This window comes from Quercus suber, unplaced genomic scaffold (genome assembly GCF_002906115.3).
Source record: "Quercus suber isolate HL8 unplaced genomic scaffold, Cork oak 2.0 scaffold_171, whole genome shotgun sequence".
Classification (NCBI taxonomy): Eukaryota; Viridiplantae; Streptophyta; class Magnoliopsida; order Fagales; family Fagaceae; genus Quercus; species Quercus suber.
Genome location: NW_027069631.1, coordinates 328538 through 343543, shown reverse-complemented (window position 1 = coordinate 343543; position 15006 = coordinate 328538). Strand labels below are relative to the sequence as shown.

General features: G+C 34.7%; 2 protein-coding genes across 3 annotated transcripts; one reads left to right on the top strand and one right to left on the bottom strand.

The window, feature by feature from the left end:
* The first annotated feature begins 4343 nt into the window (after window positions 1-4343).
* LOC112021149 (uncharacterized) lies at window positions 4344-8811 on the top strand. The gene is made up of 3 exons (XM_024053716.2): window positions 4344-4484; window positions 4664-4873; window positions 8200-8811. Exons 2-3 carry the CDS (start codon window positions 4682-4684, stop codon window positions 8557-8559), a joined length of 552 nt encoding a protein of 183 aa, XP_023909484.1. The 5' UTR covers window positions 4344-4484; window positions 4664-4681; the 3' UTR covers window positions 8560-8811.
* Window positions 8812-8902: 91 nt separating this feature from the next.
* LOC112021150 (guanine nucleotide-binding protein subunit gamma 2) lies at window positions 8903-13739 on the bottom strand. Of its 2 annotated transcripts, none has more exons than XM_065778002.1 (4): window positions 13099-13739; window positions 9512-9564; window positions 9367-9411; window positions 8903-9266 (listed from the first exon to the last, which is right to left on the bottom strand). In XM_065778002.1, exons 1-4 carry the CDS (start codon window positions 13231-13233, stop codon window positions 9182-9184), a joined length of 318 nt encoding a protein of 105 aa, XP_065634074.1. In that variant the 5' UTR covers window positions 13234-13739; the 3' UTR covers window positions 8903-9181. The 2 variants fall into 2 exon arrangements, with proteins under 2 accessions (XP_065634074.1, XP_023909487.2); XM_024053719.2 differs by lacking the exon at window positions 13099-13739 and adding an exon at window positions 10321-11171.
* Between the last annotated feature and the right edge of the window lie 1267 nt (window positions 13740-15006).

Sequence of the window (15006 nt, the reverse complement as noted above, 5' to 3'; positions counted from 1 at the left end):
AATAATAAGCAAAGAGAGACCTATGATGACCAAGTTTTTTTTTTTTGGAGGCTAATTGAAAATTAAATATACCTATAGAAATTTTTTTCCCAAAATCCAGGGGGGGCCATGGCCCCCCTATCAAAGAGTAGCTCCGTCCCTGTATAGGATGAAATTGTATTTTTTAGTTAAGTAACCACATTGCTGAATTTTAAGAGAGAAATCTAAGAAACAGTACCTAAGGTATTATACCTAAGTTTTGTCCATATAATATACTAGTCACTAACCTATGTGATGCACGGGAAAGCTATTGACTATGAAAAAAAATGTCAACAATGAGTAAAGAATTTAAATTTATCTCATCATAGTCATAAGACTAGTTTTAGGACCATATTATTTTACAACTTGTTGCCACAACTTTGACATGGCAGTGGTAGAATGTTGTTTATGCACAAAAAATTATTTATAATAAAATCTAAGAAATTTAAAAATAGAAAATTGGGTTAATAATATGCATATTATAGACATTTGCTAGTTAGTATTTTTTTTTTAAATGAAGAAATATTTTAAAATAGAAAAAGAAAATTGGATGTGATTTTTTTTGGAACATGTTTTTTATTTTTATAAAAAATTTTGGGTGATTGCTCTTTTTTGTGTGGTTATTTGTCACTTTTTTTTTTTTAATTTGGCATCATTCTTTAATAAGGGTACGAGTAAATTTATTCAAACTCATTTTTTCTATTTCTCTACTTTTCCACTCTCAACCAAACAAAAATGAGAGAAAATAAAATTTTTTCTATCTTTCCACAATTTTCTATCATCTTACTTTTCCACCCCTTCAATCAAACGGATCCTTAGAATGCTTAGAACACAAGCTTTATTATTACCAAACAACCAAGTTGGATTTCCTTTGATCCTTTCCCCGGTTGAGAGAGAAAATCTTCGTCTTCGAGGGTTGGTGGTATCCTATTCCTAAGAGACCATTTAGGACATTGGATTGTTGGTTTTTCTATCAACATGGGATTCTCAACAAGCCTGATAATGGAATTATAGGCCGTAAGAGGTTTAATGTTAACATGGAGCCTAGGATTGAGAAACCTTCTTAAAATTGATTTCTTCACATGTTTACAACTTCTTAAGTAGCACTTTTGTTACCCCTCCCAACTTCACTTCTTAAATTCGTCATTACCTGATATATTCACTTGAAGCATATATATTGGGGATCTTGTGTGTTTTTAAGTTAAATCAACTTACAAAGTTTTATGTTTGACATATGAATGATTTGTAGTTTAAATCTTGTATACACTAAAACTTAATTAGTTTATTGATTTGATAATAAATATCAATTAACGCTTTCAAAAATATATATATATATATATATATCAATTAACGTTTTATATTTTTGGAACCTTGAACGGGTGTAGACTAGTCTAAAGTATCTAGCCAAATATGTTTTTGTTTTTTACTTAGCTTGGGTCTAATAATTTAATATATATATTTTATAGAACAAACTACAAAATTGGTTATAGTTTTAGACTACAAACTCACTTAATAAAATAAATATTACTGCATATTTTGAAAATCTAACCGTTGAATTACATGTTCTTTACGCTCTTAATGCACATGTCAATTTTTGTGTCAATCGAATATCATTTACTATAAAATCTATAATCTTATATTTTATGCATAATTTTATATTACAAAAACTTGCAATTTAAAAATTTATTGATGACATAGCTATTGATCTTCCATTTTCTTGAAATTTTGCAAACATAGAGGATATAAGAAAAAGATGCAATTCAATAGTGGATTTGTCAAAATTCACCTTCAATAAAAAGATATTGAGTGAATTTGTAACCTAAGAGCATTCACATCAGATCAGTTATAGTCTTCTAAAATACATATACAGTATAAATTTTGCACATTTTGAGCAAAAAAACACCCACATCAGTGGGTGTAAAAATATATAAAACCGGCCATATTTTTCCCTGAGTTACAGTACCCATGTAAATATACACGGGTACTGTAGCTCGTGTATATACTAAAATAATATTATCCATTCGCACCAAATTTTCTCTCCCCATTCCGTGCATAACGACCTCAGACACACCCACACACAAACACATATCAACACACAAACAAACCCACACAGACAAACCAAAAGACACAGAGATCGGAGCTTGGTTCATGGGTCGCCGGAGCTTGGTTCGTGGAGCGTGGTTCGTGGATCGGCCGGTGAAGACACGATCTGGGTCGCCGGGGCTTGGTTCTGAGTCGCCGGAGGTTGGTTCGTGGATCGGCCGGTGTAGACGCAATTTGGGTCGCCGGGGCTTGGTTCTGGGTCTCCGAAGCTTGGTTCGTGGAGCATGGTTCGTGGATCGGCCGGTGAAGACGCGATCTGGGTCGCCGGAGCTTGATTTCTGGACCGGCCGGTAAAGAAAGCTTCTGAATCCGATGAAGAACTTTATCTGGGCTGGTAGTTTTTTGAGAAAGAACGAGACGGAGAGAGAGAGAGATAAGAGAGAGAGGCTGTAGTTTTTTTAGAAAGAACGAGATGGAGAGAGAGAGAGACATAAGAGAGAGAGGCTGTTAAGAAAAAAATGAGAAGAGAGAGGGAGAGGTGATCTGATAAAGAGAGGGGGCGGTAGGTAGTTGGGAGATATAATAAAAAATTGAGAAGAGTGAATATTTTATTTAGATAAATGTGTATAATAAACAGACTGATGTAAGTGTCATGTAAAATTAAGTGTGTAAAATAGAAAAAGTAGGTTTTGAATGTGTAAAATGGAAAAATTTATAAATAAGCTGATGCGAATGCTCTAGCCTAAGGTTACAATCGATTTTGTAGCCAAACTTTATCCTATTTGTTATTAAAAAAAAAAAAAAAATGTAGTCTCATGTGTTTACTTTTAAATATATATATATATATATATATCCAAATTTTCCATTTGTTTAGGTGTAGAGCAGTGGACCGACTCGGCTTACCACTTAAGTTAATAGCGGAGAGGTACACGTCATCTGCCATGGTGGCACCGACAGCATCATCGTCATCATCCACCTCTTTTCATCTTAACTAGTCCAACTTTTTGTCGCTTACAATTGCAAATACTAATATTAGAATTTAGATCGCAATCTCTCTCTCTCTGATTCTTTCAGCCTAAATTTAGGGTTTTCCTTTTCTCTGCTGCGTTCCCCAACTTCCAATTCCAATCCCATAATATCTCTCACTCAGACTCAACCCCCAGGTTTGATTCCTTTTCATCTCATAATTTTTATCTGATCTGATCTGATCTGATCAATTTTGCACCTCACAATCGTTTCGATTTGTTTCTTTATTTCTCTTAATCTTCATTCAATATCAATTACCCATGTCTTGAAATTCAATCACGAACTCATAAATTTATTTACTTTGGATCTTTTATAGGTTAGTACTATTATAATAATGGGGGCGATGATATCGAGATTTTGGTTCATGTTGTTTCCTGCAAAGGAATACAAGATTGTGGTGGTTGGGTTAGATAATGCAGGAAAGACTACCACCCTTTACAAATTACACCTGGGTGAGGTTGTCACTACGCACCCTACTGTTGGGAGCAACGTTGAAGAGCTTGTCTACAAAAATATACGATTCGAGGTTTACTACCAACTTTTCTACTCTTATTTTGTTTTCTGTTAATTATTGCCTACTTGTTACCCTTTGGCTTTGGCTTTGGCTTTGGGAAACTTTTTCTTTTTCGTTTACTTTTACTAAATGTTTGTGTTCTGTCTCTGGGTTGTTTAACTTTAATTTTATTTTATGTTCATATTGTAGTTGGAAAGTGATTGTAACTTAAGGAAATAAAGAACTTGGGGAAGTGAGTTACTTTTAGTTGGGTGATGCTTGTTTTAGTGTGTGGTAGAAATGGGTTTGATTGAGACAGGGAGAGAGTCTAGTAATATACGGTTAAAAGTGATTTGATTACAAAACAGATTTGGGTAGAAGTAGAACATAACCCTAGGATTCAGCCTTAACTTGATGCCAAATACATGATAAAGAGGCTACATATACGACAAAGTTCATGGAGAAATTTCATCCCTCCATTGCTAAAATGTCTGCACAGTGGTTGTCCTCTGTGTATGCTTCAGTTGGAATTCCCCAAAGTGGTTTGCAAGGGACCTGCAATCAAGAAGTAAATATATATATATATATATATATCCAAATTTTCCATTTGTTTAGGTGTAGAGCAGTGGACCGACTCGGCTTACCACTTAAGTTAATAGCGGAGAGGTACACGTCATCTGCCATGGTGGCACCGACAGCATCATCGTCATCATCCACCTCTTTTCATCTTAACTAGTCCAACTTTTTGTCGCTTACAATTGCAAATACTAATATTAGAATTTAGATCGCAATCTCTCTCTCTCTGATTCTTTCAGCCTAAATTTAGGGTTTTCCTTTTCTCTGCTGCGTTCCCCAACTTCCAATTCCAATCCCATAATATCTCTCACTCAGACTCAACCCCCAGGTTTGATTCCTTTTCATCTCATAATTTTTATCTGATCTGATCTGATCTGATCAATTTTGCACCTCACAATCGTTTCGATTTGTTTCTTTATTTCTCTTAATCTTCATTCAATATCAATTACCCATGTCTTGAAATTCAATCACGAACTCATAAATTTATTTACTTTGGATCTTTTATAGGTTAGTACTATTATAATAATGGGGGCGATGATATCGAGATTTTGGTTCATGTTGTTTCCTGCAAAGGAATACAAGATTGTGGTGGTTGGGTTAGATAATGCAGGAAAGACTACCACCCTTTACAAATTACACCTGGGTGAGGTTGTCACTACGCACCCTACTGTTGGGAGCAACGTTGAAGAGCTTGTCTACAAAAATATACGATTCGAGGTTTACTACCAACTTTTCTACTCTTATTTTGTTTTCTGTTAATTATTGCCTACTTGTTACCCTTTGGCTTTGGCTTTGGCTTTGGGAAACTTTTTCTTTTTCGTTTACTTTTACTAAATGTTTGTGTTCTGTCTCTGGGTTGTTTAACTTTAATTTTATTTTATGTTCATATTGTAGTTGGAAAGTGATTGTAACTTAAGGAAATAAAGAACTTGGGGAAGTGAGTTACTTTTAGTTGGGTGATGCTTGTTTTAGTGTGTGGTAGAAATGGGTTTGATTGAGACAGGGAGAGAGTCTAGTAATATACGGTTAAAAGTGATTTGATTACAAAACAGATTTGGGTAGAAGTAGAACATAACCCTAGGATTCAGCCTTAACTTGATGCCAAATACATGATAAAGAGGCTACATATACGACAAAGTTCATGGAGAAATTTCATCCCTCCATTGCTAAAATGTCTGCACAGTGGTTGTCCTCTGTGTATGCTTCAGTTGGAATTCCCCAAAGTGGTTTGCAAGGGACCTGCAATCAAGAAGAATGGAACTTAGTGGGTGAGAGTTTGCTTGTAATTGGTTGAGTTGAAGTATGGCATAATTGGTCCTTTTTTTCCTATTATTGATCTAGTATTGTTTCGTTGGCACATTTTGAAATCTGACTTTGTGTATGTTGTGGCTTCTGTTTATGTATGTGGAAAAAATAAAAGGTAATATTGAAAAGTTGTATATAAGTGGAACAAAGAAATTTATGCCAAGGATATCTACCATGGGATGTCTCATAAAGATTTCCATGTGGTTTCTATTGACTTGGAGAAAGCATATGATATGATACCTAGAGAGGTTATGTGGTGGACTTAGAAAAAGAATGGAGTTCCACTAAAGTATATCAAGTAGATTGAGGATATGTATGACAGAGCTGTAATTAGTGTGAGAATGAGTGCAGGATCAACACTAAGTTCATATCTCTTTTTACGCTAGTGGTGGATAAGTTCACTAGATCAATTCAATATGAAGTCTCTTCGTGTATACTTTTGCAGATAGTATGGTTTTAGGGGATGAAACTAGACGTGAAATTAATGTTAAGTTGGAAATTTGGAGAGAGAATTTAAAATCTAAAAGTAGAACTAAAACATAGTACATGGAATGTAAGTTTGGTAAAAGCAGAAACAATGATGTATGGGTTGTAAGACTTGATGGTCAAGAGATACCAAAAAATGAGAGCTTTTGATATATTGGATCACTAGAATGGAGAGATTGAAGAGGATGTGAATTATAAAATAAGACCAAGATGGATGAAGTGCAAAGTGCATCAAGAGTATTGTTATGAGCTATTAAATTAGGAAATCCCCTAAAAGTTATGGGTGACCCCTATATAAAAAGATGAGGAGAGTCACTTGTGAGAGAAAAACTATTATTGTACTAGTGAGAAAGAGTTAGTTGATTCAAGTTAGAATCCATAGCTGACCCCAATATTTTTGGGATTGAGGCTTGGTTGTTTTTTCTTCATCTTCTTCTGTTTTTATTTTTGGAGTCTTTTTTAAAAGCTATTCAATCCACATGTATAGTTGTCTTCTATGTTCTGTTCTCGTTGTTTTCTTAGGCATTAAATGAACAAAAAAAATCTTATGCTGGTTTACTTCTTCGGCAGCCAAAAAATGCATTTGTATTTTATTTATAGGTTTTTGAAAATCTTAGGTTGTACCCACTTTTTGCAATCTTACACGTTCAAAATCATTTTCCATATTCCCTTCTCCTTCCTGTTTTTTCACTATGAAACTCTTTTTGCTGTGAGAAAGATTCAAGTTGGATCTCTCTTTTTTCATACACTTCAACTTGGCTAGATGTACATCTTATTGTGACATTTAATATATTTGTTATTTCTATATTCCTATTTTATGTTTGTTTGAATGTGCAGGAAGGTCTGGTCATATAGAGTTGTCTCAAGTAGTTAAGTTAAAATATATTAGACCTATAAGCAGTACATATATACTTGAGAACTAGGTTGTAACTGATTGACACATTTGTTAGCTCCTAAAGCTTGTGCAAAGACGTGTTTAGAAACGTCATTACAATTGTTGTTTGTTGGGGAGTTGAACCCATTGGGAGGGGGGAGGGTGTTGTTGGACGATCATGTCAGGAGATGTGAAATGATATCATATCCCCTTACAGCCCGTTTTCCTAATTCTCTCAAATTGGGAGAATATGAAAGAAGATGATACATCTACCCTTTTGTTAGGGAGAGGAGGGTAAATGATAAAGAGAGGGAGGGAGAAGAGAGAGAATAATTATCTATTTCCTTTATTTGGATGTGGAGAGGGGTATATATCCTTCAACCTACTTTGGTTGTTGGGTGGAACAAAAAGAAGATGATAAGATATTTTAATTTGAAAATAGTGTGTGACAAGTGATAAGTATTTGTTTAGACATTATTGATACTTAAATCGTTAAGGGTAAAAGGGCGGTATTGAAAAAAATTATCAAACAAGGTATCTTCTCCAGCCAAATTCCCCCAATTTGAGTGAACCAAAAGGAGGAGGTAAATCCAAATGGGAAGGAATGGAATTATCAAATAAGGTATCTTCTCCAACCAAATTCCCCCAATTTGAGTGAACCAAAAGGAGGTAAATCCAAATGGGAAGGAATGGAATTCCTACCTCTTCTTCTCTCCCATCCAAAGATACTGTTAGATTGGAGAATATTTTATTGCCCCCGTTCTTCTAACTCTAGGTTTATTCTTTATTTTACAAGTAAATTAGAATCAACTCAAAAGAAATTGTGAACCTCTTATTCCTTGATAGTGCATCCAATTTTCTAATCAACATACAAAGAAATAGTGGAACTTTTAATTATGCCTTCTATTACAGTATGCATGAATGTTTAAAATACAAAAAACTAAAAGTTGGACATTGTCAAGATGATCAACAGCCTGATTTTTTTGTAATGAATATTTATGGTAATGCAACCAGAAAAGAAATTGAATTATCATAGACCAATGGTTCTAAAAATTTGTTAGTGATTTTTCTGTATCGATAAAGGTTATGATAGTTGAGGCTTGTCATCTAAACTTGTGATACTCTTTTAGGTTTTCTATTCCATCTGGAAAATGAATATATTGTTCGTGCCTATGTTGTATTGAATGGTTAACTTGATCATGTGCGTGAGAAGTTGTATAATTGCTTTGTAGCATCAATCTTGGTTTCATTTTAGACATAATAGACAGGGGATTGAACCTGCCTGGCTAATGGCTGAGAGTTGTTGAAAAATTGACATTTATTCGTCTTAAATGTAAAGCAGCTAAACATGATTATTTGCCAATGTTGTTCATGCCAGGTTTGGGATCTTGGTGGACAAGAAAGACTCAGGACATCATGGGCAACATACTATCGTGGAACGCATGCCATTATAGCAGTGATAGACAGCACTGATAGGGCGAGGATCTCTATTATGAAGGATGAACTCTTCAGGTTGCTGGGACATGAGGATCTACAACATTCTGTTATACTAGTTTTTGCAAACAAACAAGACCTTAAGGATGCCATGACCCCAGCTGAAATCACTGATGCCCTTTCTCTTCACAGCATCAAGAATCATGATTGGCACATTCAAGCCTGCTGTGCCCTCACAGGAGAAGGGCTGTATGACGGCCTGGGCTGGATTGCCCAGCGGGTCACCGGGAAAGCACCAAGTTGATTAAGGAATGGAAGAAATGTATAAAACAGAAGAAAAGGAAAATTTATGTATCCATTCATTCATGGGTTTGAAGGATGAGTGATATAAAAGCCTCTTTTATGTATCATCTACACTGTATGGGAGCTACTCCCAAACAAATTTGTAGATCATTCAGTTTTTATCTGCTCTAAGAAAATGTGTTCGACTCAATGAAGTATTCACTAACACATTCATGTTGAACCATGCTGTACAACAAAAGAGATTTTCATGTTATGCGTTTTAGAGCATATAACTGAAAACTGTTATTGTTTTTTAGGTCGGGGGTTTGCTGTGAATTAAAAACATCTCGATGGTAAGAAGGTAATGCAATGCAATTGTCATCTGTGTACCATTGAGCCTTTCATGAATCATTTACCAATGAGAAAGTTTTGCTATAAAATCCTCATATGCACAATGAAGCATTCCACCAAATGATTGCCAATTGACACAGAAAATCTACTCAAGCTGTAAGACACTAATTTAAAGGTTTTTCTTTTCTTTTCTTTTCTTTACTCTTTTCCCCTCAGGCTGTTACATGTCTGTAAGTTGAAGCGTCTGCCAAAATATGATCATGGAAGTTGGTTCTTGAATTTCACTATAATCATCACAATATCCAGCATCTGCAACCTTTTGAATCTTGTGGGCCTTCAAACCATCGGTCCCAAAATGGATTTATTGGGCCAGTTGTTCTGCCAAACCAAAAGAAATATGATTTTATATAAAAGGTCAAAATGAATCTGGGGAAAATTGTAAAGCATTGAAAGAATATGTTAGGCAGGGAAGTAGTACACTGAGAGCAAAGGATCAGGCCTTGATTCCACATTGCTCAGCATTCTGGCATGCAGAAGAGAAACTCAAGCTTGTGAATTGACATAGTAAAAACTAAAGGTTAGATAAATGTTAAATTAAGCACTCTATATTTTCTCATTCTTACTCCTCGCTTGCAGCTGAGGCCTTTTCCATCTTTTCAAGCTGTTCCAGCTCTTCCTGCACGTGCAGCAAATCCAGTCAGTCCAACAGCCAAAAATATAAACAATGCTAAAATTACATCTAGAATATGTAGCAAGAAGGAAAGCTATCTAATCTAATACTAATTACAGAAAACACTCACATTGAACTGTGAGGTTATTCAGAAACAGAAATGTGTCAAAAACCATCACATCTCAGTAGGCCAGTTCCTCTGGATGTTCTTTGCCTCTCCAATTACCAGATTGATTAAACTATATTTACCAGAAATACTTTCCCAATACAAATTTATTGCAACAGGCTATCTAAACCTCCCATAAAATTCCCAAAACTATATACAAAATAGATGCCACAAAATTACTATGGAAAGCACCAGGAACTATCAAGATTAGCCAATATGGGAGGCACATACAATAGAATCAAGCAACAGAGGCAGAAATCAACCCAAAAGTTGGATTCAAGATAAGAAACTGATCAAATATACCCAATTACCAGAAGCAACTAGACATGAGGATGAAGTTCTCTAGAAACATAGTCATACCCAGTGCACAAAGCTTCCACTTTTGCGGGCTCTGGCTGAGATGATTGGTAAGCAGCCTTACACCCAATTTTTTGGGAGAGGTTGATTCCCAAATATGAGAAAACCCCTCTTTTCCTTTTTATTTTTTATTTCTTTTAAAAAATTATTTGGTGTAACATACTGTGTCAAATATTCACACATGAAACTATCAACTTCCTAGATATTTTGATTATTCAGACAAACACAAACAAAATTACCAGAAAAGTTCTCCATAGGGTTTGGATGTGAACAATGGAAAGTAGTTTCCCTACTGTGATACTTGCCATTGTTGGAAGATCTGACATACTTGCCATTGTTAGAAGATCTGACATAACTTCTAAACTATCAACAATGTAGATCTGACATAACTTCTAAGCTTCCTACCAACTCCCAACAGCCAAATATAGTCTATGTAGCCATCCTTCACATTAGAAGTGTTCCAAAAAGCAACATGACAGTACTTAATTCCTTCCTTAATTTGAATTACACATTTCACTGCTGGTGGAAGTCTGAGTTACAAACTCCAACGCTGTTAGTGGCACATCAAGGCAGAGGACCCTGCTGCATGCCTGTGGAAACTTGTTATCTCAATGGAGCTTTCCTCAAGCTCGGTGCTAGTTGACAGCAGTGAAATAAACTGAAGGAAATGAGAAGGTAGCTGGATTAGCCAACTCTACTGATTTTTATGACCCGATTTATTTAAAAGGGAAAATGGCTTGCCTACTGGGGCAACCTGTCAATTAGAATTAACAGTGACCAAAGGTGAGAAGATTTTTTAATTTTTGTTTTTTTTTTGGGGGGGGTGGTGGGGAAACAGAGGAAAGGGTAATAGGATTTGAAAGTACAACTTGTTTGAAAAGAGAAGGTAATTCCAGGTTGTCAAACTTGAGAAGGTAACATTCTCTTTTAGATAATTTATACTATAACTTTTAAGGTGTACAAGCATAAACCTCAGGGTGATTTCTGGGGGCACAAAAATTTGCAGCAACTGCAAAAACAGTTCCCAGATATATTGACTACATAATAAACTAGAGTTTCAATAAGATATGCTAGTCCGTTGAGGCCTTGAGCATTGTACCAGAAACCTGATTAGCTGCATAGCCAAGTCGTTTACACAATTTGTCCACAATTATGAAGACCTTTCCATAAGTTCTCAAACTTTCAAGGATCTCTTTGGAGAAACCGTAGCTCACCCACTGTATATGAGGCAAAGTGTACAATATAATTTCCATGCCAAGATGTTTAAGCTTTTTCCCAATTATGTACACTTAAATCTGACTCTGAACCTAAAAACAGAAAATCAAGAATTTTCTTCTCCCTCTGACTTCACTTGTATATCTTCAGTAACCCAAAATTTCCAACAATGGCAAGTCTCTAACTTCCTCTATCTCCTATGCAATTAAATTGTACCAACAAAACTCAATCAATTGATTCAAAAAGGATTAAAAAAAATGAATAAAATAAATTGCAGCTCAAAAATGTAAAGGAATGGGGATACGAAAATTTATTCACTTGGATTTTCAACATACTGATTGCATATATCAAGTCATTGTTATACCTTCCACAGAGAGATATGTTAGAACAGTGATAGATCAGTTCAAGCATTTGAAGGAATTATCCAACCATAAATGTTATGCAAGATTCTCCAGAGGATCTAAGTCTAACACCATTTAAATAAGTGTGCGTAAGGTTATGTAGCCCCTTTTTTTTAACAACAAGAATTAATATGGATCGATGCAAAATCATAGTTAAGTATTTGTGCATCATACATTGTTTATCAAAATCATAGTACAGTATTTTTTTCATCATAAATTGTTCATATGTAAATAGTCAAACCTAAGAATTATCCAAATTCAAAAAACCAGGTTGCCCAATATTAACTTTAAAATAAGAAAAACAAAAACAAAGACCTACACTCTAAATGTCAAGGCCTACATCTCACCTTCCAAGATGGAAGAAAACAAATTGCCTACGAATTCCAACAAATCTAGCTGCTTGACACTTATGAGAGACAACAGCAATCAAGTTTAGTCGCATCAAAAGGAATACGGAATGCAGATGGAGTGAGGGGACAATAAAATACACCCACACAATCAACTATTTCTCAGATTTGAAATTTCTATCATCCTATCTACTGCAATTGGAATTGAGTTTCCTCACTGTGCATTATAAACTACATTGACTGAGAGGAAAATCAAGTGTCCACACCTCTTTTCCCAAGAGTACCAAAAATTCACTTGCTCAAAAACCTAATCACTGCAATCTAATGTAAAATATTTTAAGTTTGTAAAGGATAGGGTCGTAAGGATAAATGTAGAAAATACTTTTCTGAAAACAGACCATTCACAGTCAATGAAACATTAAACCACTACCGTTTTTGAGACCAATGCACATTTGGCAACAAGAAACATAACACATCGCAAGGATACCCATAAACTGATAAAGGGGTCTGCATTGAACTTCCTGAACTCTGTTGTGGTCACAAAACATCAGAAATCGTACCCCCTAATTCGGCACACAGAATCAGAGGTAGCAATCTTTTAACATGAATCCAACTGCGTTCCACAAAGTCTTTATGTTTCTTAAAAACCATGAAGATAATTGCAAACTGCTCAAAGCCTCAAGCTCTGCACCATTTCAACATATTCACCAATTGGACGAAGAATCCAGGTCCATTCCCAATTCAACAAAAGTAGTGGCTTATCAAGAATAACTGTTATATTAAAGATAATAATATTTCAACGACGTTCCTATCTCAAAAGTCCAGCATTTGTTATATCAAGTTTGAAGTATGAAACTAGCGACCTATTAGGCGACTTTACACTTTACAGAGACAACAAATAAGTAAATTCAAAACTGCCCAGATTACCATTTATTCGTTTATAAACACAAACACACACAATCAGATAAAAGAAAACAATAGAGGACTAAACATTCAATAACTCAACAAAACAACATCATAGGCCAGAAACAATTTATTAAGAATAAGAAGTTACCTCTAAGAATCTAGCTTCTTGTTCAAGCCTCTTCAGCTCTGCTTGTATCCGATGCTTCCCTCTCGTATCAGTGGCTGACAAAGAGTGGACCCGCTGGGTTCTCGGGCTCGCGGATTCGGAACTACCCGATTGCATCTCAGCATACAACAACCAAAAAAGGAATATAAAAGCCCTAGCTTTACAGGAGAAAAAAAACCACTTATATATGGACCCAACTCAGAAACAAGGGAAGTAAAATCAACAGAAAGACCCCCTTAGACAACAAAAGAAGGAAGACCCAGAGATCTTAATGGACCCCACAAGCGCTCCTTCATTGATTAAAAGAAAAGACGCGGATCTAATAGAAAGACACAGAGTTTTTATCGCCTTTTACCAAAAAAAAAGACAGAGAGTTGGGTTGGAAGGGATTCTTGTTTGGCCGTTTTAGCCTGAGCTTTTCAAGGGAATGAATGAAAAGAAAATAATAAAAAAAATAAAAACTTTGTTGTTGATGTTGTTGCGTAGTGTATAGTCATTAGTCAGTAGTGCTTGTGTGAAAGCTGGGGGTCTCTTTTGTGATTCTCATTTTCTGTGTCTTTTTTGTCTCTCTACGGTCTCTTTGGCGTCACTTACCAGAAAGGGTCTCTGTCTCTCTCTGATTTTCCACTTTGTGCAGCTCCACGCGATGTTCCCCTGTGCGGTGACTGTGACAGTGTACTCTGTCAAAAACAAACTTACTTTTCCCTTAACTATAATAAGAGACTTCTCTAAATAAATAAATAAAATAAGAGTTGGGTTTAAGTTTTTATAGTGAAAAATAAGCATAAAAATGATGAATGGTAAATAAAACTTGATTAATTAATTACAAAAAATGTCATAAATATTTGTTAATAAGATAAATCTCTTTTTTTTGGGACAGGAAGATAAATCTCATTTTGATAAAACATCAATCTTGAAATTATAAGTTGATGTACGAAACTCATCCCATGCAACTAATCTTACATAAAATTTTAAGAAATATTATAAATAAATTATGTTTCTCTCAAATTTTTTATCTACTAAGGATTTTTGGTATGAATAAGTTGTATTTTGATGTTTTTTTTCAAGGTCAAAATTTCATATTTGGGTGAAAATATTTTTAATATATATATATATATATTTTTTTTTTTAGAAACTACATTTTTAATAGTTAGATAGACACCAAGTACAACTTACATAAATTTATGTTATATGTAATTATCCCAAAATTTAAAGGAGGCTAAATTATTAAATAAATAATTTGTGTTCCTATTAATTTTTTATATATAATTAAAAAAATAACAATAATGTTCTATAAAAATTTAGTTTTGTTATAATTTTTTGCTCTTACCTTCCTTTTCTATTCATAGGTATTGAACTTTAAAAGACAAAGATTTTCTTCCTTTTTATTTAATGAATTTTTATAAATAAAAAACTTAAGAGATTGTTGATTATAAGTATGATTGTAAAGACCTAATTTGAGCCCCTAGTCTAAAAGGTGGATGGATTTATGCCTAAAAAGTCCAAAACAATGAATTTATAGAAAGTGGGTTGGAAAGAGTGGGTTTTAATGAATCAGACAAGCACTAAAATGGATTCAGATCACAAAAGGATGAAAATAACAAGTTTAAACTGAAGAAAATTGTCCTCGGTGAAGTCCGAGGAGACTAATTCTTATATATGATTCTTAAGTTTGATTACAAATTTAGTTCCTAATTACTATAGTATTTCTTTATTGATTTCTCGATCCCTCTCTCCCATTGCCTTTTCTTTTTTTTATACTCTCTTCTCCTTTCATTTTTGTCCTTCACGTGCATGCTAGATGGCTAGTGTTGATACTTGTCCCATTAGCACCTTCCATAAGTCTTCATGTAATAGCTGTAAGGTTGATCACCACTTTTCAAGTATCAC

Excerpts from the sequence above, each read along its gene's own strand:
- LOC112021149 (XM_024053716.2), top strand. The coding sequence starts at position 4,682 with ATGGGGGCGATGATATCGAGATTTTGGTTCATGTTGTTTCCTGCAAAG. Across the intron at positions 4,874-8,199 it reads ACAAAAATATACGATTCGAG|GTTTGGGATCTTGGTGGACA; the intron begins GTTTACTACCAA and ends TGTTCATGCCAG.
- LOC112021150 (XM_065778002.1), bottom strand. The coding sequence starts at position 13,233 with ATGCAATCGGGTAGTTCCGAATCCGCGAGCCCGAGAACCCAGCGGGTC. Across the intron at positions 9,565-13,098 it reads AAGAAGCTAGATTCTTAGAG|GAAGAGCTGGAACAGCTTGA; the intron begins GTAACTTCTTAT and ends CTGCACGTGCAG. Across the intron at positions 9,412-9,511 it reads GCCTCAGCTGCAAGCGAGGA|AATGCTGAGCAATGTGGAAT; the intron begins GTAAGAATGAGA and ends TCTGCATGCCAG.